The sequence below is a fragment of the Podarcis cretensis genome (genome assembly GCF_951804945.1).
Source record: "Podarcis cretensis genome assembly, chromosome: 7".
Taxonomy (NCBI): domain Eukaryota; kingdom Metazoa; phylum Chordata; class Lepidosauria; order Squamata; family Lacertidae; genus Podarcis; species Podarcis cretensis.
In genome coordinates, this window is record NC_137176.1 from 65307324 (window position 1) to 65334042 (window position 26719).

Here is a 26719-nt window from a genome sequence, read left to right on the forward strand (position 1 = left end):
ATTATTGTTTAGTTACAAGCTGTCTTAGGAAAAACTATCTTAAAGTTGGGTTATAAGTGATTAAACTAAACAAACTCTGGTTGAAGTCCTGTTGGACAGGCTCAGCTCAGACAATAAATCCACATTTCATGGTTTATGAAGCTAGAAATGAAAGCCAGACCAAGCGCCTCTCCTTTGCTCCTCACCCCTTTATTTTCCTGTTTATGTCAGTGTCTGACATAACAGGTAACTCTGGCTTAGCCTTTGTGATGGGAGAGAAGGTTGTTGCCTCCACCAGCCCCTCCTCGATAAGGGTATCTTGTTAAAAGGATCTGGGGTTGTGGATCCTGTCCAAAGGCTGGTCGTGGGCTAGGGCCATGCCATGACCCATCGGGGACACTGCCCCCCCATTTGACGTATGCTGTAGAGCTCCCACTACTGGTGATTTACCCTTAGTGCGACTCCCTGCAGACAGGCAGGAGTCGGGATATACCGGTACTCTGGTTTCACCCAGTACCTAAACTCAACCCCTCACATCTGTAATCACAAGTTGTGACCTATTTTAGCCCATTAGCCTAAAATATCCGTGTCCGTGTGTGTTTCTTATATAAGGGAACTACAGGGGTTTATTACGGAATTAATGTATAAAGTACAGCTTTCTTCTGTCTGCCCCAAATCTGCTGACGATAAACTTCATTGTGTTGTTCCAAATGCCAGTAATTATGAGGAAGAAACAAGTTTGTCTCTAATCCACTTTCTTCATACTGCGAACAATCTTATGAAATTATTTATTTGTTTAAATTCAGCTAATTGGGAAGATCCTTGAGAATATGGCGGAAGGAAGGGGGATCTCTCCATCTGTGCTGATCACTGCTATCTGCTTCAGAAAGAAAATTGCTACATTAATAGGGGTGAACTGAAACACACCGTCATTGTTGTCTTCGTCAGGATGGGTTTATAAAACTTGCATCCCCTTTTGAAGACTCTGCTCAGCACATTTCCCACTGCTTATAAATCTGGTGGGAGGGTATGTGCCTTCTCAGACATTTCCGAGTGCGATGGCATAGTAATGCCTGCCATCTCCTTATGCTTGGATGTTTAATGAGGATTAGATTCCTTGCTCCTGGTAGTTCCTCTAACTAACCTGACCTCCACCCTGCCCTGAGTTGGTATTCTCCCTGTTTATCTCTTCCACATTCCAGACTCCCCATTGAACTTGCAGCATTTGTGAGTACCTGTTCCTCCATCTGTCTCTTCAGCTGGATAACAGCCGCCATGCCACCACCTTTTCCACCCAGCAGCGCTTGGAACATCTTGGGCGGTTCTACTTTCTGGGTTAACAGGGTCAAGCCTTTGGCAGGTGCTGTTGGTCCTCCCACAGGTTTGCCTGCCTTCTTTATGAGCACTCTAGATCATAGGAAAAGGTGGGGGGGGGGGACGGAGAAAGAGAGAGCATATGAAATAGTATTTGAACAGCCACCTCTCTATTTAGTAGTTTTGCTAGACCCTGTAATATTTCTGATCCTGGATTCCCAGCCAGGCAGCAAAAGACACACAGTTCGTCCATCAGCTTTTATTGGAGAGGGAAGCCTTGTGCAACGCCTGACCTCCAACTTCCAATTCCATTATTTGTATTTCATTTGTTTCCTTCAAAGCGCTCGGGGCTTTGAATACAGTTCTCTCCTCCCACTCACCTCCTCCCATGTTCCATTCGGAATTCAATAATTCTGCCTTTTTTGTGTACCGATTTGCCTTGCCACCCAAGGCAATCGAGCTGCAACATATAAAAGCACAGACCCATGCACCAGGGGGACTTTCTTTTAAGTTTCAGTTCTAAGCAACAGCCATCTCACGCCAATCTGCATATTGGTGGCTGCTTAAAAATTCAAGGAAATCCAGCGATTCCTTGCAGAAATGGATTAGTCCACTCTGGAAAGAATATGGAAAAGCTGAACTGATTTATTTTTTATCGGCAAGATACATGAAAAAAAATCAATGCAGACTCCTAATTAGGTCTGATCTGTAATTGCTTCCTGGGCAAGGGCAAAAAATAGGTAAGAGTGATTGTCCTAGCCCCCACTAGGCATATGAACATTAAAAGCCCTGCTGGATCATGGTTTTTAGGGTTAGACACTATTTAATCTAGCATCCCATTTCTCATAGTAGTGAACCAAATGTTTCTAGGTAGCCAACAAGCAAGTGCATGAAGGCAACAGTTGGCTCTTGTTTCTCCTCATGAGCTGGTACTCAAAGCATACAACTTTTAAACTTAGTGGTTGTATACAACCATTAAGATGAATAGTGACTGGCTGGCTACCCATGATCTCCAATGAAACTGCATGGGCAAATATTCTTTTGAGAATATGTATGCATTTCTTACTAAAGGCTAGAACTCAAAAGAGTTACGTTAACTTTTGAAAGATAAACACTTGAGGTATTCTCAAGAGGTCAATAGCAGAAAAATCTTACAACAATAGTGTAATCTCTCCTCATTGTAAACCTGCATTTTAAAAGAACACATTCCTTTATACATCAGAAACATGGTCATCTAAGTAATGGAATTACATGGCATTAAAGAAAAAAAAATAACAGATAACTGTACTATTGGCACACAATAACAACTCTATTGGCTTTCGCTTGTTTGGGTCTGTAGCTTCTGCAGATGCATTGTTAAAAGATGACCCAGGGTATCTCCTGCCATTCACCCCTTCTATTATTTTTAAAATATTTGGTTTTTTTTGCTGCACATGGTGCAGAGTACATTATTAGTGATACCTAAACCACGGAGCCTAGGGCTTGCCGATCAGAAGGTCGGCGGTTCGAATCCCCGCGACAGGGTGAGCTCCCATTACTCAGTCCCTGCTCCTGCCAACCTAGCAGTATGAAAGCACCTCAAAGTGCAAGTAGATAAATAGGTACCACTCTGGCAGGAAGGTAAACGGCGTTTCTGTGCGCTGCTCTGGTTCGCCAGAAGCGGCTTAGTCATGCTGGCCACATGACCCAGAAGCTGTACGACGGCTCCCTCAGCCAAAAAAGCAAGATGAGCGCCGCAACCCCAGAGTCATTTGAGACTGGACATAATGGCCAGGGGTCCCTTTACCTTTAAACACCTGCCGCCTTTAGTTTGTCCATAAGTGCTACATATGTTTGTGGAAATTTGTGTTGTGGGCCTGTCTGCTGGGTCTTTTAAATAACTTGCAATGTCCCTGATCTTCTGGCATTATTAGCCCCAAGTTATCCTTCCTCCAACATTTGCAGCCATGTCCAGCAAGAACCATATGTCTAAGAAGCAAATGCTCTTCTACACAAACAGAGGGAAAGAGATGCCAGTTCTGCATTTTAAGGCAAATGGTCTATAGATTTGTGTAAAGACTTACTTTCCCTTCTTCCTCAGGAGCTTTTCAGAATCAGGGTAGTGCACCAAGATTTCATTGAGGGTCTTCTTGTCAAGAATGAAGAGGTTGGCAAATCCATGGGCCACCACATTTGCAGTCCGCCGATTTCCCCCGCTTGCAGCTAAGAGGCTGAAACAACAGAGAGAACATTTATAAAAATATTTACCACCATATCATTAATAACATCAAAGCAGCTTACCGTTTTATATATATATCGTCAGAGACCATCAGCTAACTGTTATGGAAAGTATTTTCTTCATTGCTGTGTAAATGCTAATGGCATAGAAAAGTTTTCAGCAGGCATTTAAATGCTGAAAGAGAAGGTACCTGCTGAGTATTGACAGAACATTCCACCAGACTGTGCTGCTCACACAAAAGACTCTTGTTTTGTGCTTCTGTCAAGTGAGCTTTGCCTCGCTAACTCCTGGAGATGATCTTGGTGATTGAGCTAGGATAGGAAGGATTTTGGAGGCCCCTAAGGTACCCTTGGGACGTGGGTGGCGCTGTGGGTTAAACCACAGAGCCTAGGACTTGCTGATCAGAAGGTCGGCGGTTCGAATCCCCGTGACGGGGTGAGCTCCCATTGCTTGGTCCCTGCTCCTGCCAACCTAGCAGTTCAAAAGCACGTCAAAGTGCAAGTAGATAAATAGGTACTGCTCCGGTGGGAAGGTAAACGGCGTTTCCGTGCGCTGCTCTGGTTCGCCAGAAGCGGCTCAGTCATGCTGGCCACATGACCCGGAAGCTGTACATCGGCTCCCTCGGCCAGTAAAGCGAGATGAGTGTCACAACCCCAGAGTCGGTCATGATTGGACCTAATGGTCAGGGGTCCCTTTACCTTTACCTTGGACCTACATTGTTCAGGGCTTTGCAGATTCATACAAGAACCTTGAACTGGGAGCCAGTGCAGATGTTTCAACAATGCCACCACGTGCTCTCAGCCCAATGCCCCCACCAGCAGTCTGGCCATTGCAATCCAAAACTACCTGGAGCTTCCAAGCCAAGCCCAAGGGCAGCCCCAAATAGAGCACATTGCAGTAGCCTAGCTGAGTTTACTGATGCATAGACTACAGTGGGCAGGCTATCCCTGTCTAGGAATGGCTGTAGCTAGTGTAGCAGACAAACATAGAAGCAGAACACCTGTACAGTGGTGCCTCGCAAGACGAAAAGAATCCGTTCCGCGAGTCTCTTCGTCTAGCGGTTTTTTCGTCTTGCGAAGCAAGCCCATTGACGGCTTAGCGGATTAGCGCTATTAGTGGTTTAGCGGCTTTTAGCGGCTTATCGGCTTAGCGGATAAGCGGCTTAGCGGCTTAGAAAAAGGGGGGGTGGAAAGGAAAAAAACCCTGCAGGAACTCGCAAGACATTTTCGTCTTGCGAAGCAAGCCCATAGGAAATTCGTTTTGCGAAGCACCTCCAAAACGGAAAACTCTTTTGTCTAGCGAGTTTTCCGTCTTGCGAGGCATTCGTCTTGCGGGGCACCACTGTATAGGGCTTATCTCCATATGTAAGTACGATGTTTTCAGGTGGCTGAAATCAATGCCACTGCATGCGATAAAAGTGGAGTCTAGTTCTGTTTCAGCTGCCATCCTGCTATTGTTAATCTTCTGCAGACAGCTCTAAACTGCTTTTGGAAAACAGCAGCGGGCCAGGTTTAAATTTATCCACTGCTTACAGCACCCCTCGTGGCAGTGAAAATGTGCCAATTGCAATTTAACAAAACGCAAACGGCTCCTGCTAAATCTGCAAATAGGCAGCTCACAGGCACCTGATCTAAACTTTTCCAGAGACAGAGGGTTCAATCTCTCAGACAAACTTTTTGGACTAGTGGGCATATTTTGAATTTTGAGAGAGTGGTGGTGGTATCCGTCGCAAAATGACCACCCTGGATGTGGTATGACATAACCCCAAATTAGAGAGACAACCACCCCTGGCTACCTTCTTGCTTACCATGGGAAGTCAGCTATGACCTGCTGGTCCTGTTTATGGAGACACTTTCTCAAACACACATTGGTGTTGCTTCTGTCTAATAACAATTTGTGATGACACATGGGTATCTCATTATTTTATTTACTTGTTGCATTCACACCCCACCTTTCCTCCAAGTTGCTCATGGTGACACACATGGTTTCTCTTCCTCTCCATTTTATCCTCACTACAACCCTGTGAGGTAGGTTGGGCTGAGAGCAAGTGACTGGCTTGAGGTCACCCAGTGAGGTTCAGGACTGAATGGGGATTTGAATCCTGGTCTCGGAGTTCTTAGTCCAACACTGACTACTAGACCACACTGGCTCTCCAGAGTAGTTTAATAGAAGAGACATTATTAGGATAATTTATTATGGTGATATACATTTGGTCAACCCTATGGAACAGCATATGGAGCTCCCGTTGTTTGTGCCAACCTAGCAGTTTGAAACCACGTCAAAGTGCAAGTAGATAAATAGGTACCACTCTGGCGGGAAGGTAAACGGTGTTTCCGTGCGCTGCTCTGGTTTGCCAGAAGCGGCTTAGTCATGCTGGCCACATGACCCGGAAGCTGTACGCCGGCTCCCTTGGCCAATAAAGCGAGATGAGCGCCGCAACCCCAGAGTCGGCCACGACTGGACCTAATTGTCAGGGGTCCCCTTACCTTTACCTTTATGGAACAGCAAAGGCAAAAATGTTCCTCTTCAACCAGGCCTTTCAAATGTGCTTGGGGGAGGGGAGTTTATTCGTTTGTGGTGTTTTCTTTTTTGTACTTGTTTTTATTATTATTTTATTATTATTATTATTTATATGTGGTGAACCGCCCTGAGATCTACAGACGATGGGTGATATACAGATTTAATAGACAAACATTACCTGATCTCTCCAAATACAGCTCCTGCTCTCAAGGTGACCAGGACCTTGGTGCCATCAGGACCTCCAAGTACTTGAACCTCTCCTTGTTTGATGATGTACATTTCTCTACCAATTTCTCCCTAGGTATAAACACGCAGAAGAAAATATTCTCAGTCCATGATAGCTCAGTGGTGATAATGACACGCAATTGCAGAAAGAATATTCTTTAAAGAGTCATGACTTATTTCTGCAGCTGGTGAACTTGCCACAAACTGAATCTCTGCTTTGTAACACTGGCATGATGAAGCAGCTTCTTCAACTGTGCAGTAAAATCACTATGCCCTGTTTTGAAAGGTTTTCCCATTGTAGATACAGTAATGATGAATAATTAGGTATCTCCTCCTCCCCCCAAGGAGGTCAGGGTGGCCAAGATGGGGGTTGCTCCATTTTATCCTCCCGGTGACTTTGCCAGGATGAGTTAGGCTGAGAGAGAGATACTATTCTAGGTAGGCTTGTACTACTTATGAAGGAACAAGTTCACTGTTTGGGCTCCTATGTGTCACCAGAATCTCATGTAGCTTTGGTGGCTAGGCGTGCTTATGCCCAGCTTAGGCTGATTCGCCAGCTATGGGTATTTCTGGATCAGGATAGCCTGGCCTCGGTTGCCCATGCTCTCTGGTGGCCTCCTACAATGGGGGGTAGTGACCTAGAAGACGGCTTGGAGCTTATACAGCTAGTGTAGAAGGCAGCTGCTAGACTGATAAGTGGGGCAACCCAATGAGACCGGAAGTCCTGAAAGCACTGCACTGGCTGCCAATTAAGGTTAGTACTATCATACAAAGCCCTAAGTGCCTAAAAGAATGAATTCCCCAGTATCAGCCACTTCAGACCCTGTGATTGGCCGGTGGCGTCACGGTGCTGCCACAGGGGGCTGCCTGGTTGACTCTGACCTGTAACAGGGCCTTCTCAGTGGTGTCCCCTCTTTGTGGAAGGCCCTCCCTAGTGACGCATGTCTGTTTCCCTCGTGACTGACATATCGTCTGGACATGGAACTGAGAGGGGGAAATTGCTCCTCGTCCTTTGACTCAGGTAGCAAAATGCCTTGGGTCGGTCCATTGATATGGAATGATTTTAACCTTCACAGAGTTGAAAAAACTATCCATAGATGTGACTCTAGTTAAAAGTATCTCTCTCTATCTCACCTTGCCTCTCCCATTCTCCAAGACAAGCATAGCAACAGCAGCCCAAACAAATGAAACACTGCACATTCCAAAGCAAATCAGCATTTTAATTATTTTTCCTAATGATCATTTGCATAATTTCAAAGAGGAAATCAAGAATAATCAACCAACCAAAGCATCTGCTGTTTCTCGCATATTTACCAGCTCATTTGTGAGCTGATTAGCATCCAAATGAAGCCAATTATACCTGGACAAACAGGACTGAAATGTCTGCGCTTATGATATATGTACTTCAATCAATGTAATCTAGTATACTATAAAAGAAAAGGTAGCATAAAACTGGGGTGTATCCATCATTTATATAGTCAGTGCGGTCCAGTGTTTCGAGCATTATTTTTGTAAATAATAGATCTGGATTTGAACAAAACCTCAGCCATACATAGGTAAAGATTTAAATCGCTTGTCAACTTCAGGGCCAAAGTAGATGTGACATTAAATGCATGTAAGAATTTAACGTGCTTGATTTATTTCCTTTAAATAGTAGCTACAGTATGTGTGTGAGAGAGAGATCAGGGAGGCAATCAAGACTGAGAATGCAGTATGGGGGGGGGGGTTTAACCCTTTCCCACCATGCTGTGATCTTGAAAAAAAGTTATTCTCGCAAAAGTTGCTATTTGCTCCAGGATGGAAGCTCCTGTAGCTACCAGTGGAAGCTTCATTTAAATGCCAGACAACATCTTCCAGATGTGGCAGGGGAGTGGAATTTTCATCAGCACCTTCGTGCAAGAGGAAAAGGCTAAGCTGAAGTTTTAGGCTTATGCTGAAGTCCTAATCCTGATTTCTGGGTTCTCCCCAAAAGACACAGCATTAGTTTGGCCCACACTTAGAAAACTGCTGTACTTTATCGTCTAGTCATTACAGCAAGCATTGCTATATCGAGACTGATCATTATTGGCAAAGCGCAGAACATTTAAATGTATGTGTCTCAGATTCTTTTTTCAGATGGCAAATCACAGAATTTTACAGCTCAGTCTCAGGCGTCTCTCTTTACACTTATATCTAGTTTTGTGTCTGCAACATTTCAGTTAAATAATGAAGTCTAATAATGTATGCCAATAGATAACTCATATTTAAATTCCAGTTGCTCTTACTCTATTTTTAAAAAAACACAAACCCGCACACATATATATAAGTAATAAAATCCATATTGTCTGGGCCAAGTTTGAAATTTGAGAGTACATTATTATTATTGCAAATTGCATTCTAATTAGTTTTCACGCAATGTAATTTGCCCAAGATTAATTTTGTTCAAATTTTATTCTTGACCCATAGCTGAACTCCTTTTTCTAATGCTCTCATTATTCTTGCATTTGTAATATAAGTTGTCAAGATCACCTTTTTGCAGACAAAGTCACCAGGTAAATACACAATGGATTTCAGTCTCAGCAGCATGTCACAGATCATTTGGTTATCACATCCCTGTTAAAAAAAAGGGGGGGCGGGCGAGAATAATTAGAATTAGAATTGTATGAATCAGTATGTATGAAATGCATACAGGTAATGTTACACAGAACTGGCAGAAGGTCAAAATACAAAAGAAGAAAAAGAAGATTAAATCTAATCTTTACTTGTGGATCATAGAAGTTCATTCTAAGATTAGCTAGGTTGCAGGCAGCATGCATATGCTCACCCATTTAATGATTTAGTTCCAACAAAGAATTCTTGTGCAATTAAAAGTTTAGGGATTGTGGCCCCAAGGTTTGTTACACCAACCATTCATGACTCCATGTGATAAATGTTTTTTAATTATTGGTTTTTTCCTACATTTTTAGTGATTCTTGTTTTCATCTGTAAGCTGCCTTGAATCCCATCGGGGGGAAGACAGGGTATAAATAAAAATATAATAATGCAATGCAATGCAATGCAATGCAATGCAATGCAATGCAATGCAATGCAATGCAATGCAATGACCCTTGCTCCAACCATTTAGGTTTAGAATCTGAAGCCATCCTTGTGAATCTGTAAGTGACTGTAAGTGCAACCCCAGTAATCACACAGCAACAGCAGTCTGGCTGTGCCACTCTTGGGAACAAAGACTGGGATGGCTAGGATGCAGCAATGACCCAGAATTCTTGCTGTAAAATTGGAAGCATTGGGTAATTGTCTCCTTTAAGCCAGCAACTTGTATAAGCATCCTTCACGGCTTTGTCAAAGCTTATGAACCTGTGTGGCTCCTGGTGGCTGGTTCAGTCCCACTGTGAGCCACTAGTAACTACATGAACCTCTTTCCCGTGTGCTTCTGCCTTCACAGGGCCACCATGTTGAAGATTCATTTCCCATGCTTGCAGTCATGGGATTGTTGTCTATCACATGACGGTGTATGTTTTCATTCCACAGAGTGGGAAGTGACAGAGACAGGATGTTTGTGTTACTGTGTTCCGTGAAGTGGGACTATTGTCCTTTGTTCTTTCTCTTTGCTGTCTGATGAGAAAGAGTCAGAATGCTCCGAGTGTTTTATATGTACCGTAAATAAACGTAGATTAGCCAAATACTGACCTATTGAGTTCTGTTATGTAAACTGTGCAGACTCTGCGGATCCCTGAGTGTGCCGATGTCTGTTGGCATCGGTGGCTGTGATGTTTGGGCAGAAGAAAGCTTCTGCAGCTCCCAAATGAATGTCCAGGAGGGAGAGAACATGCCAGTTGGGCATGTGTCTCTGCCAGGGTCCTACTCAAGAGTAGGATGGCTCCTGACATACCATACTTGGTCCTAGTTGGGAATCATCGGCATTAAAGCAACTGTGTAGCTTTGCTTTTATCTGTTGCACTTAAATTAAAAATTGCTTACTACTGGGATTGTAAGGTAATTAAAAAATTTTGGGAAATGATATACAACGAATTGAAGAAAATGTTCCATTTAACATTTGTTAAAAAACCTGAAGTATTTTTATTAGGGATTGTAGGGAAAGATCTGCCAAAAAAGCTGAAAAACATCTTCATGCATGCGACAATGGCTGTGAGAGTTTTAATAGCACAAGGATGGAAGACTGAAGAAACCCCAACTAAAGAATCATGGCAAGAAAAATTGATGGATTATGCAGAACTGGCAAAACTGACATACAAGCTACGGGACAAGGATAACTGTGACTTTAAAGATGAATGGGAACCCTTTACAAAGTATTTGAAGACACAACAAAGGGAACTGGACTCCTTGGCTGGTTTTGAATAAACATTCACAAACTTTTTATTGATAATAAGCAGCTAAATAGTTTGAGGATCTATACAACTGTGTAACATGCAGAAAACAGCATTTCTAGAGAAATCAAAGACTGGCACTGAGGGAAGTCGGGGTGGGGGAGGGTGGGTTCTGTGGGGGGAGGGAGGAAAAATGGGGATAAGGAAGATATGTTTTGTTTTAATTTTTAATAAAAAGTTATTTTTAAAAAAATTGCTTACTGGAATAGTTTTGCTTGTTTGTTTGTCAATCCGGATTACAGCAAGCAAGCAAACATCTTTCCAATCCTGGATGTTAGATTACATGAAAAGCCACTTACTTTGAACAAGTCAACTTTACTGACAATGGCAAAGTTCACATCGATTGCAATGGCTAGCTGCATCTTTCCTGGCATCTGCTCCAGTAATTCAGATTCATCTGCAAGGCAGGATTACAGAACAGGTGAGGGGGAGAAACTTTTTTTAAAAAAAAACAAAAATTGTGCTACATTGGATCTCTACCGACCAAAAACAACTACAAAACTAAAATGATTAGAAGGGAAGGGCTGTCAGGAATACTTGATAAAAGCTTGCAAAAGTATTATCCAAATTTAGGCAGCCTTTCGGATCAGTTTCAATTTAGGATATGGATTTATTAAAAGAATATATTTTTATAAAGCACAAAATTATTTGATGAAATCAGGTACAGTAGTTAATAACCACTGCTGATTCCCAGTCCATTGTCAAAGAAACTAAATTATATTGATATTCCCAAGGAAAGTGGGGAGGGTGGGCTGTAAGTGTCTTTTGAATTATTCTGAATTTTACCCAGCATTCCTTGCGAATCCCACGTATACTCATACCAAGTTCGAACACGATTCTGAACAATTCTTGGAATTGTGTTGACGTTCATGTAAGATACAGTGTTATCCATACAGGCACGGTAATAGTTCTGCCCTGCTGTCGCTGCGCCAATGACATCTCGCATCTGCAAATATCAACCAGTATTGTTAGAAGGCTATTATAACAGTCTGTTGACGTTTTAGTCACTTTTAGATGACATCTCCTGCATTTATATTGTTTTGTTTTTATTTGTTGGCTGAGGTTGGCCGTTAATGTTATTGACCTTTCAATATGTCATGAGCTGCTTTGTTGATGTGATAGTGGTAAGGAAGGATGCACAATTTTATATACTTATGCTATACTATGCAGTTGTTCATTGCTTTTTTACCCCAAAAACCCAGTTTTGTAAAGAAGTGTTTGATTTGTTGCCCAAGGAGCGTCTCCACCCTCATCGTTCAGCCCGGACACTGAGATCCAGCGCCGAGGGCCTTCTGGCGGTTCCCTCATTGTGAGGTTACAGGGAATCAGGCAGAGGGCCTTCTCAGTAGTGGCGCCGCCCTGTGGAACGCCCTCCCATCAGATGTCAAGGAAATAATCAGCTATCTTCTTTTTAAAAGACATCTGAAGGCAGCCCTGTTTAGGGAAGTTTTTAATATTTAATGCTGTATTGTTTTTAACACTCGATTGGGATCCACCAAGAGTAGCTGGGGAAACTCAGCCAGATGGGTGGGGTAGAAATAAATTATTATTATTATTATTATTATTATTATTATTATTACTATTATTTAGTCGTTATTTTTTAAAAATGCAGTCTTCCTCTGTGGTGAATTATCAGTGTGCGCTCTGTTGTGAAAAGGGCATATGCCAACATCTAAACTAAATATTTTTTATGAGAAAAAGTATAGCAGACTAAAAGCACCCTGATGTCAAGGACTGGCTGGATGAGGAAGAGTGGTGGGCGCAGCCAGCCCAAGAGCCCCTCAGAGACAGCACAGAGGAAGAAGACTTAGACCCAGAACAGTGGTGGTGGGACACAGGGGTTCAGTCTCTGCGGAAGGGACAAGCTGGGAGGTGCTAGAAGTGGGAGGTTTGAGTGAATATGGGGGGGACAGAAGAAGGAAGCCATTCCAGGACAGGACCGGGTGCCGAGAATCTCAGTGTGAGCGCAGACTCCGACAAGAGGCAGAAGCTGCTTCTACTACTCAGTATCCAGATAGTCCTGTTCCTACTGGCTCTCCTCCTCCACTGACACCCAGAACATGAAGAGTCCTGCACATTGCTGAGCAACAGGCCAGACAGGCCCAGAGAGGAAACTCTCCCTGTTGCTGTGGTCTACAGATGTTTGGGAGGAGTCAAGACGAAGGGGACTAGAGAGGGAAGGAGGGGCCAGACGCCACTTTCCAGCAATGTCTTCAACTAGGGGATACTAGCCCAGATGTGTTTTCACTTTTGTGAATAAAGGCTAACGGCATTTCATGTCTCATGTCCTTTTCCTGACCTGTGGATGACCTGCATTCTCCTGTCAGCCTCTGGACACCTAAGAATCATTGACTTTATTCTGGAATGATACTACTATAAAGAAGCACAGGAGGATTGGGCTGAAATTGTATTTGCCTGATTACACAAGACCAGTTAGTAAACTCTCCAAATAAACAAGAGCCTCCAGAATCATACCTGTGTGTTTGCAGTCCGTCGTGAAACATAAGACTAGCTGCCAAGCACAGAGTGAAATTGGCAGTGATATTAACAGAGTCTAAAACTATAAGCCCATTTCCACTTACCTGAATTCTATGGGATTTACTTCAGAGTAGACATATATAGGATTACATTGCAAATGGAGTTTGTGCACTGTTCGAAATGCTGACAAGCTGTTTCCTGACTCCCAATAGCAATCAACTCAGCAACTAAGCTAATTTGTAGAAAGATCCATTTGATAAACAACAAATTAGCCTTTGTAGAGGACAAACCAAGCCTGACTTTTTTTTTTATTACTCCAGGTTAATATTTACTTCCCTTTTTCCCAATATAGAGACTAGGAGCTGGATGGGAGTGATTTTCTAAAATGTTGATTTTAAAATAACATGATTCAAAAAAGCCAAGACAATTTTGGCCCCCAACAAGATAATAAGTAGTAAAGGTGAGGACAATGAGGAAATCAAGAGTTTTATAAATTTGTTATGGGTCATCTAAGTCAATAACAGCATCAAAACCATCTTCAACAATACATTTTCATTTCTTTTGGCAGCATGAAACTCATATCAGATATTACTATGAGAAGAATGGTGTCAACCCTTTCTAAATGTTTTGGTCACATTACAGAGCATCAGTGTTTTCTGGAAGTTAAACAGGATTTTCTCCCTGGTATACCTATATGGAAGACCACCATAGAATGTGTGTTGGATGGTGAATGAATGAATCTTTATTTGTGTCAGCCATCAGTCATAGCAATAAAACAACAATATGATATACAAAAAATAAAAAAGTCAATTGTATAAAATACTTTTTAGGTTTTGAATCAATAGTCAAATAGTGGATCTTATTCTAATTGCCCCAGCTAAAAGCCTTGCAACATTTGCTGTCTCCTGGTCATCTTGATCTGCCAAGAGAAAGGACACTGTGGCAGTGGCTGGGCAACCCAGAATGGACAATAAAAGAGGGGTGATAACCTCATTCCTCAAGTCTTTATAAAGAGTGCAAGCCAAAAGGGCATGTTGGAAGGTGTGTTCTGAGATGATTTGGGAGCTTCCAGTGTACATACTTTCCACCTTTGCTTCAGCAATGTCAGAAGTTCCAGGTTATGCAGAGGAGCCAGTGATGCAATATCTTCCCATGCCAGGGAGTGTGTACATGGTTCTCTTCCTTCACATTTCATCCTCACAACAACAGTGAGGTAGGTTTGACTAACAGACCATGACTAGCCCAAGGCCAGTCAGTGAGTTTCATGACTGAGCCAGGTCCTAGTCCAACACATATGCCAGTGCGCCATACCAGCTGTTGGGTACAAGGGCTGGGAGGGACCTCTGCTTGAGGCCATGGAGAGCAATTTCTAGTGGGCATCAGTCCTGGGCTAGATGGATCAGTGGTCCCATTTGAATCTACGGTATATATGGGAGCCTCATAACAATTCCCAAGGAGCCCTGAGTGATTCCCTCAGAAAAACAAGGGCATATAAATACTGCTTCCATGAGTATCTTATTTTATTATATTTGAACATCAACATTCAGAGCAGACTGTAGAATTTTGCCATTTATGGGTCTAGAAGTTTATCTTTTCAACAGATGTCACTGAGGGGGAGATCTATACAGGTGAATATCTAGACAGCTTTGTACCTGTCTCTCTTTAGTAAAAACTCATGTTTTGATGTGAAGACTAAATGTTAATTACACAGATTGTTGGAAACATCTTAAACTCAAGGGTCAGTTTAACAATTAATGCCTTTGCTTACCTGACCAATCAAGCTGGAAAATACGAAGACCCCTGAGAAGAAATTCAGAAGTTGAAAGATGATTTCAAACATGGTTACTGGTTCTGGAAGCCCACCGATAGTGATTAAAGTGCGAACTGCCCAGTAGTAACATCTTAGATACCTGTAGATAGAATACAATTTTTGATATCATTATTCTTCTACATAGGTTTCCAATGCAGAAATACTATTCTGTATTATTCTGAATTTCAGAATCAGGAAAAATGTCCTCCGTCCACCTCCTCACTACAACTAGGTAAAGGTAAAGGTACCCCTGCCCGTACGGGCCAGTCTTGACAGACTCTAGGGTTGTGCACTCATCTCGCTCTATAGGCCGGGAGCCAGCGCTGTCCGCAGACACTTCCGGGTCACGTGGCCAGCATGACAAGCTGCATCTGGCGAGCTAGCGCAGCACACGGAATGCCGTTTACCTTCCCGCTGGTAAGCGGTCCCTATTTATCTACTTGCACCCGGGGGTGCTTTCGAACTGCTAGGTTGGCAGGCGCTGGGACCGAACGACGGGAGAGCACCCCGCCGCGGGGATTCGAACCGCCAACCATGCGATCGGCAAGTCCTAGGCACTGAGGTTTTACCCACAGCGCCACCCGCGTCCCATCCTCACTGCAACTAGTCCTGATAATTAATGAACTAAAATAAAAAGTATGGTTTTATGTAGAACAAGGATGGGAATCCTGTGGCCTTCCAGATGGCCTTGGTCCAGTATGCCTGAAGGAATGTCTCCAAGCACATCGTTCAGCCCGGACACTGAGGTCCAGAGGCAAGGGCCTTCTGGTGGTTCCCTCATTGCAAGAAGCGAAGTTACAGGGAACCAGGCAGAGTGCCTTCTCAGTAGTGACACCCGCTCTGTGGAACGCCCTCCCATCAGATGTCAAGGAAATCTGACTTTTAGAAGACAGCTGAAGGCAGCCCTGTTTAGGGAAGCTTTTAATGTTTGATGGACTATTGTATTTTAATATTTTGTTGGAAGCTGCCCAGAGTGGCTGGGGAAACCCAGCCAGATGGGCGGGGTATAAATAATAAATTATTTATCATCATCATCATCATCATCATCATCATCATCATCATGTTGCTGAATCCCAACTCCTATTCATTGCAGCTAGCATGGACAATGATAAGGAATGATGGGAGTTGTAGTTCAACAACTTCTAGAGGGTCACAGGTTCCCCACAAGGGGTGTGTGTGTGTGTGTGTGTGTGCCACTAAACGTGTCATTATTAAGTACAGGTGGTGTCTGTAGAGAAACAGTCTTCATAGTTGTGTTGGCTTCATTTAAGTCAGGGGTCAGCAAACTTTTCCAATGGGGGGGGGGCAACGGGCCCTCACACCTTGTGGAGGGCTGGACTATATGCCCCACAAATAACCCAGAGATGCATTTTATATAAAATTTAGATTTAGAAGGCGGATCCGGCCCCCAGGGCAAACAGTAAGTCATGTAAAATCAGTGCTTGTCCCCCCCCTCCCAATTGTAGTGTCTTTTGAAATCAGGCCATGCAGCACACCAGCAAGGTTATTTCTGTACAAGCCGAGTGAGCGCATTGCCTGTCATTTCATGACTCTATAATAATGGAAAGTATGTTGGACCCTCTGGCGGTCATATCTTCAGATTTCCTCACTTGAAATGTGTCAGACATATAAAGCTGTTCCTGAACACATCAGGGGAGATTATTGATCACTCTATTGAATTCCAAAGGAAATAATTCTCGTTCTAAGAAGTTCATTCTTGAGACAGCAGCAGATTGGCTACGTGGCTCTCATTTTAACAGTCAGAAAATGTGTGGTGTTTGGTCTGTCTGCTCAGTAACACTTCAATCTGGCAACACCAGGTGTTTCAATGCATTGTTGCTAGGGTGACAACCACAAGGCTGTTGTCTACTAGTAGGGATGGGATAAAATTTTTATTCAGTTCACATTTAAATGCAAACCTACCTACTTCACACATTCCGAAACAATACAAGAACCAAAGCACAGCCATCCATCAAAAGCTACACTTCTACGATTTGTTTCAGTACAGTTACTCCAAAAAGGTAAAGTATACAAAAATGCATAGGATAAAATGTACATACAAATGCATATATTAGTGAAAATAACATTCAAAAATGCATTTTGTTACAGGAAATTGCTTTGCAAAAATGTCAATAGTAGGAAAATTACACGTAAAAATGTCTGTATGAGGAGAAATTGGTGCTAAAATGCTGATGAATTTTCATGCATACCTTGCTTTTGCTTTGTTTTTAAATCACAAATTGATGTGGAAATGTGGACAACTGATATGCAGAGAACTGCAACAATGAGAAACTGATATAAACCAAAATTGACGGAGTCACCCATCCCTATACTAGGCTCCTGGACAGGCTGCTTCAGGTCAAGCAAACCCTCTAGTATAATCAATTAATCTTTGTTATTATAACCCTACTAAGTTACAGTCAGACAAATATGATTTGCAATTTGCAATTTACAGGCCAGTAGAAGACTACTGACAGCACACCAAAGGGCTAGGATATATGTGTGAGTTCTTGCACGTTTACAGCCATTCTTAGATTGGATTGCTGAGTGCTAGTATGGTTCATAGAATCATAGAATCATAGAGTTGGAAGAGACCACAAGGGCCATCGAGTCCAACCCCCTGCCAAGCAGGAAACACCATCAGAGCACTCCTGACATATGGTTGTCAAGCCTCTGCTTAAAGACCTCCAAAGAAGGAGACTCCACCACACTCCTTGGCAGCAAATTCCACGTCGAACAGCTCTTACTGTCAGGAAGTTCTTCCTAATGTTTAGGTGGAATCTTCTTTCTTGTAGTTTGGATCCATTGCTCCATGTCCGCTTCTCTGGAGCAGCAGAAAACAACCTTTCTCCCTCCTCTATGTGACATCCTTTTATATATTTGAACATGGCTATCATATCACCCCTTAACCTCCTCTTCTCCAGGCTAAACATGCCCAGCTCCCTTAGCCGTTCCTCATAAGGCATCGTTTCCAGGCCTTTGACCATTTTGGTTGCCCTCCTCTGGACACGTTCCAGTTTGTCAGTGTCCTTCTTGAACTGTGGTGCCCAGAACTGGACACAGTACTCCAGGTGAGGTCTGACCAGAGCAGAATACAGTGGCACTATTACTTCCCTTAATCTAGATGCTATACTCCTATTGATGCAGCCCAGAATTGCATTGGCTTTGTTAGCTGCCGCGTCACACTGTTGGCTCATGTCAAGTTTGTGGTCAACCAAGACTCCTAGATCCTTTTCACATGTACTGCTCTCAAGCCAGGTGTCACCCATCTTGTATTTGTGCCTCTCATTTTTTTTGCCCAAGTGCAATACTTTACATTTCTCCCTATTAAAATTCATCTTGTTTGTTTTGGCCCAGTTCTCTAATCTGTCAAGGTCGTTTTGAAGTGTGATCCTGTCCTCTGGGGTGTTAGCCACCCCTCCCAGTTGGGTGTCATCTGCAAATTTGATCAGGTTGGTAAGGATATTTAATCAGCCAGTCCCTAGCAATAACACACTGATGTAATTTTCCAGTATAAACAACAAAGCATTTCAGCCCTTGGTGGAAGACTTGGCAAGTTGTAACCCAGGGACTGGCACTATACTTTTAAAGCTCACTTGTGTGGAATATTCAAGAGCCATGGATTCTCCTCTTTGTCTCCCTGGTCCCTTTGGCCACCACTCCTTGCTTGCTGTGCGAGACACTTGAACAACGTATCAGGTGATCTACCCTTTATAGCAAGTGGCAGGCAAGAGGATCAATGAGGAACCCAATAGCTGCAAATAGTGAGCCTCCTGTTTCATTGGGAAATTTAAATGAGTGATACAGCCTCTCCATGGTTAGCATCCCATGCTAACAGGAATGATGACTTTCAGTTAATCTAACACAAAGCATAATATAGAACCAGATATGTCTGAGGGACAAAGGTGTTCTGTATCAGATTATTTTAACGCTCAGGTACTTTGAACACAATAGAGTCCTGTGTCCTGCCCCATCCTCCTCCTGCCCTGGCTCCTGCCTTGTAGGTGGCACCAAACCCCATAAATCATTGACCCCCCTCTCCTGGGTCACTCTCCTTGCCCCTGCCTCCACCACAAACTCTAACGAGCCCCACCAGTCCCTAACATGCCAGAGACTGAGTTTAGCCCCATGTTTTAAATCTAGGTATTCAGCTGATTCTTTTGCCATTTAGCTCCCCCACCTGGATCACCTGAATTCATATTTTCCTCCTACATTAACTGCATTGCCATCATGCCTGCAAAAGCTGCACTCACTACATTTCTGCATGCATTGCATGTCTTATAATATATACTGCCTGCTGTTGCCTCCCCGACTACATCCCATATTTTTCTTTTGTTGAATTAATAGCTATTGACTTGGCACCTCTTCCCCAGCTGCACTGCGCAGTGTCAGCTCCCACTGGAGAGTTTCTCTCTTTGCAACATGTTTACATGTATCCTTTGCCATATGAAAGGAAATGACAGAACATGACCCTGTGAAGACTCTTAAGGGAGCAAAATGTTCTGCTGCAATCGGAAGGTTGCATAGTAATTGTACTCCATTGAACTTTCCACGTAGCTGTTTTCTTCCGTATGTAATGCTTCTTCTTCTCACACCTAATCGGTAAGTTTAATTTACGACCCTTGTGCTTTCTAAATGTTTAATTAAGTTAGTGATTAGAGCTGACTCATAAACCCGTAAAAACCCCAAACGGTAAACTAATCACTCACTACACCTGCCTTCCATATAATTAGCATTGTTCATTACTTCCAATCAGCAGCAATGCTGCTAAAAAGTTAGCAGGGCAAGCAAGTTCTGAAGGTTTTGCTTGCAAGCAAGATGGGAAGGTGGGCAGGCTGGGGAAACGCCATGCAATGCAAAGGAACTTACATGTTTCCTTTGCCATCATATACCCATTTAGTGCTGCCGAGTCCTTCGTAGGTTGAACCCCAGTAATACAGGCATGCATTAAGATGCAAGATAAACAACAGGTACCCAGTAGTTCGAACGACCCTGTAAAAAACATAAACAACAGTTGATGTCATTCCTGTGGGACACACATTCCTGTGCCTGTTTTCCCTTTGGAGACCTGGGTTTTGATCAATAGCAATACTAACACCTGCTGTGACTTACAGCTATGGCCAGTATTGACAGTGTGGAAAAATCAGCTGGTGCTCAACTCTCTTCCCCTTCTGCAATTGCCAAATGAATCACTGCCATTAATAACAAGTACAGGGGCACTGGTAAAGTATGCTTCCCATAGGACCCTGCGGCTTGCTAATTCAATCAGCTAGAAATATTTATAGAAAGGTACAACTGTGTTCATGAAAGAGTGTTTGCTAGTTGTTGCTCACAAATGCAGGCACCATTGCATCACACCAGGAACCTGTGCCTTGGACATTAACATTTTCTGTTCATTTAGATCCTAGCCTTCCTCTAAGACTCCAAGCAGTTAACAACACAGGCCTGCCCCCAGCACCCTCACAGGACCCTGGCCAGTTATATGCCTGTGGAATACCCCCATTTTATGTCCCCATTTTACAGTCGGTATCTGAGGCTGTAAACAAAAACTGTGCCATCCAATGGCAGAGACAGGAAATGCTGAAATATGTCAACACTCTACAAATATGCCAACACTGATAATGGAGCATGTCTAGCACATACCTGTAAATGTATGCTTTTTCCATGATCGCCTCCAGTCGGTCATTGAATTCAAAGAACGTGAGATGCTGAATGCAAATCAAGAGACGAAACGCAACTGTATATGGTAACACTATAATTTCACATGGATTTTGCGACTTACAACTGCCTGTTTCTGGCAATCTTAAAATTTTGGTTTAAAAATGATCATACTGCTAAACTAGCAAAAAGCAGAAACAACTTGACATTTTAAATATCACTTTTTCCAGGAGCTTGGCTATGGAGGATACTTTTCCATTTAGCAGATCAGTGGTCTTGATGAATTATGATGACAGTGATATTTTACCTAGTCAACCAAAGTTTCTTGCTCATAGATAGAGTACATTCTTTTGGTGCTCCCCATTTATTATTTCCTTTCTTCTATATGGCTGGCTTTTTGAAAGAGAGGTGGCAGTCTGGATAATTACCTTTCTAGATTTTACAAATGAAGCGGGTTTGTTTAGATCATTAATTTGAAATTAATTTAGATAAACTGACACGGGAGCCAGAAAAAAAGAGAGAAGGATGTGTCTCTAGAAATGGTACCCATTGGAAGGAAACAGTAATTGCCCTTCATCCAAGTTTTTCACATGCTCAAAGGTTGGGCTTTTTAAAAACAGCATTTTGTAACAATTTAGTGACTCTACATTTTACAGATGTGCAGGGCAATCTTATGCATGCTTGCTCAGAAGTTAGTCCTACTCTTCTCAGTGTGACTTACTCCCACACAAGGATTGCATCTTCAATGTGTGAACTACTAACTCCATCCAGTTATGCTCAGACTAGGGCAGAGGAAACCCAGGTTCAAAGCCCATTAGCTGTGAAACTCAGTGGGTGACCTTGAGTTGCTCACTATCTCCCAGCCTAATCAATGGTGCTGGGTTGCAGCAAGGAGAAAATATCTGGTGGTGGTGGTGGTGGTGAGATGGGACATATATGCTCCTGCCTTGAGCTCCTTGGAAGAAAGGCAGGACAAAATGTGATTAATTTATGGCGTAACTGGATGGAGGAGTCCAAAAATACACCTGGAATTGTATGAAGAACTATGCGTGCAAACAGATGCTGCAAGCCCACAGTTCCTGTAACTCTGCCTTCCCCAACCTGATACCTTCCAGATATTTGGGACTACAACTCCCATCATTCCTGACCATTAGTTACCTTGGGTCAGAGCTGATGGGAGTTGTAGTCCAAAATATCAGAGGGACACAAGGTTGGGGAGGGCTGCTTTAGCTAAAAAACTGAAACCAGGTGCGACTGTGTGTATGTCGCCTTCATCAGATAACGATAGTGATGGCTTTCTCTGTTGCTCTTCGATATAAATATTCTCAGGGTGACTCATACTATAAAAGCTATAGAAAATAGTAAAATAACAGTACACAGACTAACAATCAACATGCTAAACAATATCAGGGAGAGTTGTGTTCCCCGTCTTTATTTCCCAAGCAAGAGACTGGCACCATCACCAACAATCTGAAGGAGGGATGGATCCACCATTAGCCTCATATAAACCAACAGTACAAGGATCCATTTTGCAGTGTTTATAGATGGACTGAGTAGGTAAGCATCCACATCAGTCCCTCGCATGAATCTTTCTTGCTATGTTAAATGAAAATGTCTTAAATTACTCATCTGGTGGTAAATTAATATGGAAAGGCAAGGTCTGTTATCAGTGTTTGTTCATATAATGCCTTCTGGGAACCTGGCTGACATGTTTTTCAGCTCAAAAACCACTTATTTAGAATTGGAATGACCCAATAAACTTCAAAACAACCAATTTGTGTTGTGCAGCTGGAAGAAGTTTGATACCATCCTGTGCCGTGTATATTCGGAAATCTCCCCTGACCACTGTGGGTGACAAACAGTATGTATTTACAAGTAGGATTTCTGTCCCTGGACTGAGGGTAACAGTAGATAATCTCATCTTACCTTCACCACCTTGTTTGCTCTAAATATTGCATTAAATCCAAACACAACGTACAAGACATCAAACGGTATTACGGAAAACACATCAAGCTGTTGAAGAAAAAAGTTCAGTTACAATGTTAAATTAATTCTCATGTAGTTAAAAACTGTAATGGAGTGCTCAAGTCCTATCTTTCTAGTACATGGAACACATTTTCTATATGCAGAAAATTTGTTGTTACCTTCTTCTTTTCTCTGATCCACTCTGAGCACTCCAGAAAATGCATGCAGTATATAAATAAACTGAGCCCAGATGATGGTATTGTAAAGCTGGATTTAGCCAATGGATCCCTAGTTTCTGACTGGATTCATCATCTAAGTTATTGGTAAGAGATTGAACAAGGTGCTAAAATGAAATGTCCATCTTTAGGAGATTTCAAGAAAAGTCAGAACTGAATATGTAGTCAAAAGCCGAATAAGTGGTATCAAAATATTGACAAAGATCAAGCAAAATGTTTTCTGTGAAGTCAGTATATCCCATTTCAGGGCAAGAGTAGCAGACCACATTGTGTTCTTGCCCACCTCACATTTCTTTGGTCCTTAGCAGACAAATTTTGCCTTGAAATATTGTGATTTTCAAATATCTAATCCAGATTTCAAGATGAGCATGGCTCATCTGAGCTAAGAAAGGATTCCTTCTCAACACCAAATCTCTCGAGGCTTCTTTCCACATTATAGTTTTCATTCACAAGAGCAGTCCCTTGTAATGAATGCAGTAATGTAGGAAGGACTTCAAGTGCTGCTCAAATACAATACATCGCCAACAGGCCCATCAGAAAGTAGGCAAACAATTAAGCAAATATGCCTTTCCAAGGGTGGCTGCAACAGGAGAATCAGGAGCTGAATCTCTGATGCTCCATCAAAGGCAAACCTCTTATTTCTTTCATGCAAGGGTGAGGGGCCTCGGACTACAGTTCCCACCAATCTTGGCTATTGGTCATGATCATTGGGGCTGGTGGATGTTTCAGTTCAGCAATGTCTGAAGGGCCAAAGGTTCACCACCCTTTGGGACGGGACTGTAAGTTTTTGATCAGGTATCATTTTCAATTTCAGTTTCAACATCTGAAATGTACATCACTACTGATTTTCTGCTTGATTTCCACCTTGAAGACTACCTTGGTAGGGAGAGGGAAGCTGTAGGATAGCCATATCCAAGTGGATATATAGTTTGAATAACTGTTTTGTTCCCTTAGCAAGCGTGCTTTATTTACTTACCCTAAATTTTAACGTGCTCCGGTAGTATTTCTTCATTTCTACTTTATCTGACTATAATTAGAAGCAGGAAAAACATGCAGTTAGGTAAAGCTCAGTACAAAAACAAAGAACCATTTCAGGATAGCATCTGACTAAATTAGACATGATTAGCTGAAGTCCATTAGCACTTGTGGACTGAGGTTTCAAAGCACAAACCTTTGTTTTAGGCAAGTTTTCATGCATACATCCAAATCCTTATCCTTGGCTACCCAGCTAATGTGAGTTGTCACTAAGCTTTATTGAAAGCAATGAGACTTCAGTTAGGCAAAGCCAACTCATTCAATTGATTTTGGATTTAGTTACAGATAACTTTTAAAATTTAATGTATAGCCTCTGGAACTCAAGGCATCATATATCAGAGTCTCAAACAATCTTTGACACAATCTTGTTTTGCTGAGCTTGAGCAAGGGGTCATACACACTGACACCAAACCCTGGGATATTAAGTTGGATCGGGATTTGTATGTTTGTAGGGAGATAACTTCTTTCCAAGACACAGTTTCTTTCTTAGTAACTTTGTTTGGGAATGGTTTAGAAAATCTGGAAATCTAAGCAAATATGTAGATTAACACTTGGTTATTTCTTTCAAATAAACAATATGCATTAGGAAACAAGACTGAGAAGAAGCCTATGCAGGTAGGTGGACATTTAGGGGTGATTAAAACTTCATGATTCTGCATGGGGAAAATCTCCAGTCTCTCTTTAAATATCATTTTTGAAAATATTTAAAGGTATAGAGGGAGGATAGAGGGAGATAATGTTAGAATAAAAATCTCAGAGCAGTCGGATTAGGGGTATGGGTTCATAGGCTGTATGAACACACAAAGCTGGATGAATGTGCTCTCATTAGCATTAGAACTGTCAACATTAAGAATGATTAGATGTTTATTTTAAAATTACTGTCTGTGTGTAGGTGGGGCTTGATTGCACTTAGGAAATTGCCCTACATTGTGTCACACTATTGGCCTATCTAACCCACTACGGTCTACATTGATTGGCAGCAGCACTCTTGGGTTTCAGACAGGCTTTCTTCCCAACCCTACCTTGAGATTATTATTTATTATTTATTGACTTTATATACAGTTATGCCTATCGGTGTGGTTGCTCGAGAGCGATCAGGCAAGGTCCCTCACTGGTCTTTTCAAAGGCTTTATTATTGGTGCAAAACATTTACAATGCAGAATGCCTCTATTCCATGTCTTGCTCACTCACTAGCAGAATCTGAGAGTGGGCGGTCCTTAAACTTTCCCCAGCAGAGTAGTCTCTTAACCCCCAGCTGATGCCTCCCCTCTCTGTGCGAAAGCCTACTGCGCAGGGAAGGCTTGGGTAAAGGGGGACCTCCCTCCTCCCCGCTTTGCTCAGGCACGGTGTCTTGGCTCTTTCTTGCATCCTCTGAGCCCTACAGCTCTTCCCCACTAGAGGCGGGGCTTCCGGGGGGCCACTAGGGGGTGCATTGGAAGATGGCCGACAATACCATCTCTCCGACCCACACGGGGTAATTAAGAGGCTGTTATGGGAGTAGGCAGCCTCCCTTGTTGCCCCAAGGAAATGGGGAACACTGCCCTTGCCTGCTGTGCCCATAAATCACCCCCTAATTCGAAAGAAGGGGGTGAGGGCCCTAGGCAGAATGCCCCCGTGTGGACCTCGGCTCTCCTGGACGCTATCTCTGATCGCGCACTAGCTGCAGCAATTTGGAATAATTAATTACAAAAGAAGCAAATGCACATATTTCAAGTGAAGAAGGGGAGTGAAGTCTGCTAATTTAAGTGACCTCTGCGAAAGAAGACGACGGGTTGGAGAAACAGGAATATTTTACGATGAAGATACACCAAAGCCTGGGTATGTTGACAACGGGACTGAATGGGGGGGACGGACCTTTTTTACTTTCCTTCTATGTGATTTACAAGAACCCCTCCTCATTAGAATCGTCGGTTGAACTGACCCAAGCAGGATGATTAAGGTCTGTGTGGAGATAAACTTTAACCAAAAGTATGCTTTATGGAGATTGAGAAGCAATAAGAGCTTTTGGAATGGTGCAGCAATTAATTCGGAGTCGCCATCTTGCCAAAGGATTTACAGCCGGGAGGAAGAACGGACTTGTTTTCAGACTGCATTTCTGGTGAATCTCCTCAGAGGTTTTGAGAAAGGAGGCAGATTGGTGAAGATTAATGACGCTAAGACTGTTTTGATGTATGGAAGTGATGTTATATGGAAAACGTCTGGATATGACTACTGGATAAAAAAAATAATATCCACGCAGGATTACAAAATGTTCTAACCAGCTTGTGGAGACTATCAGACGTCACAAAGAGAAAGGAAAAATATATGAAAATAACAACAAGAGATGTGGAAAAACAATAAGAAAGGCTTGGATAGTACTGTGAACATCATAAGGTTAGATTTGTGGACATTAAAACAGCAGTAAGAAGCAAGAAGTTGATTGGATCCCCTTCGGAACTTGAAATATGGGTACCCCCAACAAAAATTTAAAATTCGGCTGTGTAATTTGGAATTTATGTAATTTGGTTTGATTTGATGTGATTGGTCGGTTAATAAAAAATTATTCTTAAAAATAAAATAGAGGCTGGGCTTCCTTCCTCCGCTGAGGAAGTGCTGCTTCCCACGATGTTTGGAGGCTCTCTGTAATCCAGCTGCCCTTCGCCCTCTCGCCTCTGAGCTGATGGCAGTTCCCTGACATATACCACCCTGGGTCTCAGTGCGGTTCACATAAAAAGAACACAGTATATAAAATTAAAATAAAAGCAATTACCCAATAATACCCCCCCCAAAAGAGCCACATTTTAAAAGGGTATGGGATGTTGATCAGGGGTTGAACTGGGACCTTCTCCATGCAAAGCAGGGGCTCTACCTCTAAGCTACAGACTTTCCCATTGTGTTTAACCAGAACTGTGCACCTGAGCATTCTTCTGTACTT

General features: G+C 42.6%; 1 protein-coding gene across 1 annotated transcript in view; it reads right to left on the reverse strand.

Moving 5' to 3' along the window:
* CNGB3 (cyclic nucleotide gated channel subunit beta 3) overlaps window positions 1–26719 on the reverse strand; it is a gene marked incomplete at its 5' end in the record, with an annotated part of 52510 nt that overhangs the window by 4061 nt on the left and 21730 nt on the right. Inside the window, 11 exons of the mRNA XM_079982821.1 lie at window positions 1215–1386; window positions 3357–3503; window positions 6210–6328; window positions 8765–8848; window positions 10923–11020; window positions 11410–11569; window positions 14870–15011; window positions 19781–19903; window positions 20555–20619; window positions 22496–22582; window positions 23747–23797. Coding sequence (XP_079838947.1) covers window positions 1215–1386; window positions 3357–3503; window positions 6210–6328; window positions 8765–8848; window positions 10923–11020; window positions 11410–11569; window positions 14870–15011; window positions 19781–19903; window positions 20555–20619; window positions 22496–22582; window positions 23747–23797 — 1248 coding nt within the window. The remainder of the gene's footprint in view (window positions 1–1214; window positions 1387–3356; window positions 3504–6209; window positions 6329–8764; window positions 8849–10922; window positions 11021–11409; window positions 11570–14869; window positions 15012–19780; window positions 19904–20554; window positions 20620–22495; window positions 22583–23746; window positions 23798–26719) is intronic.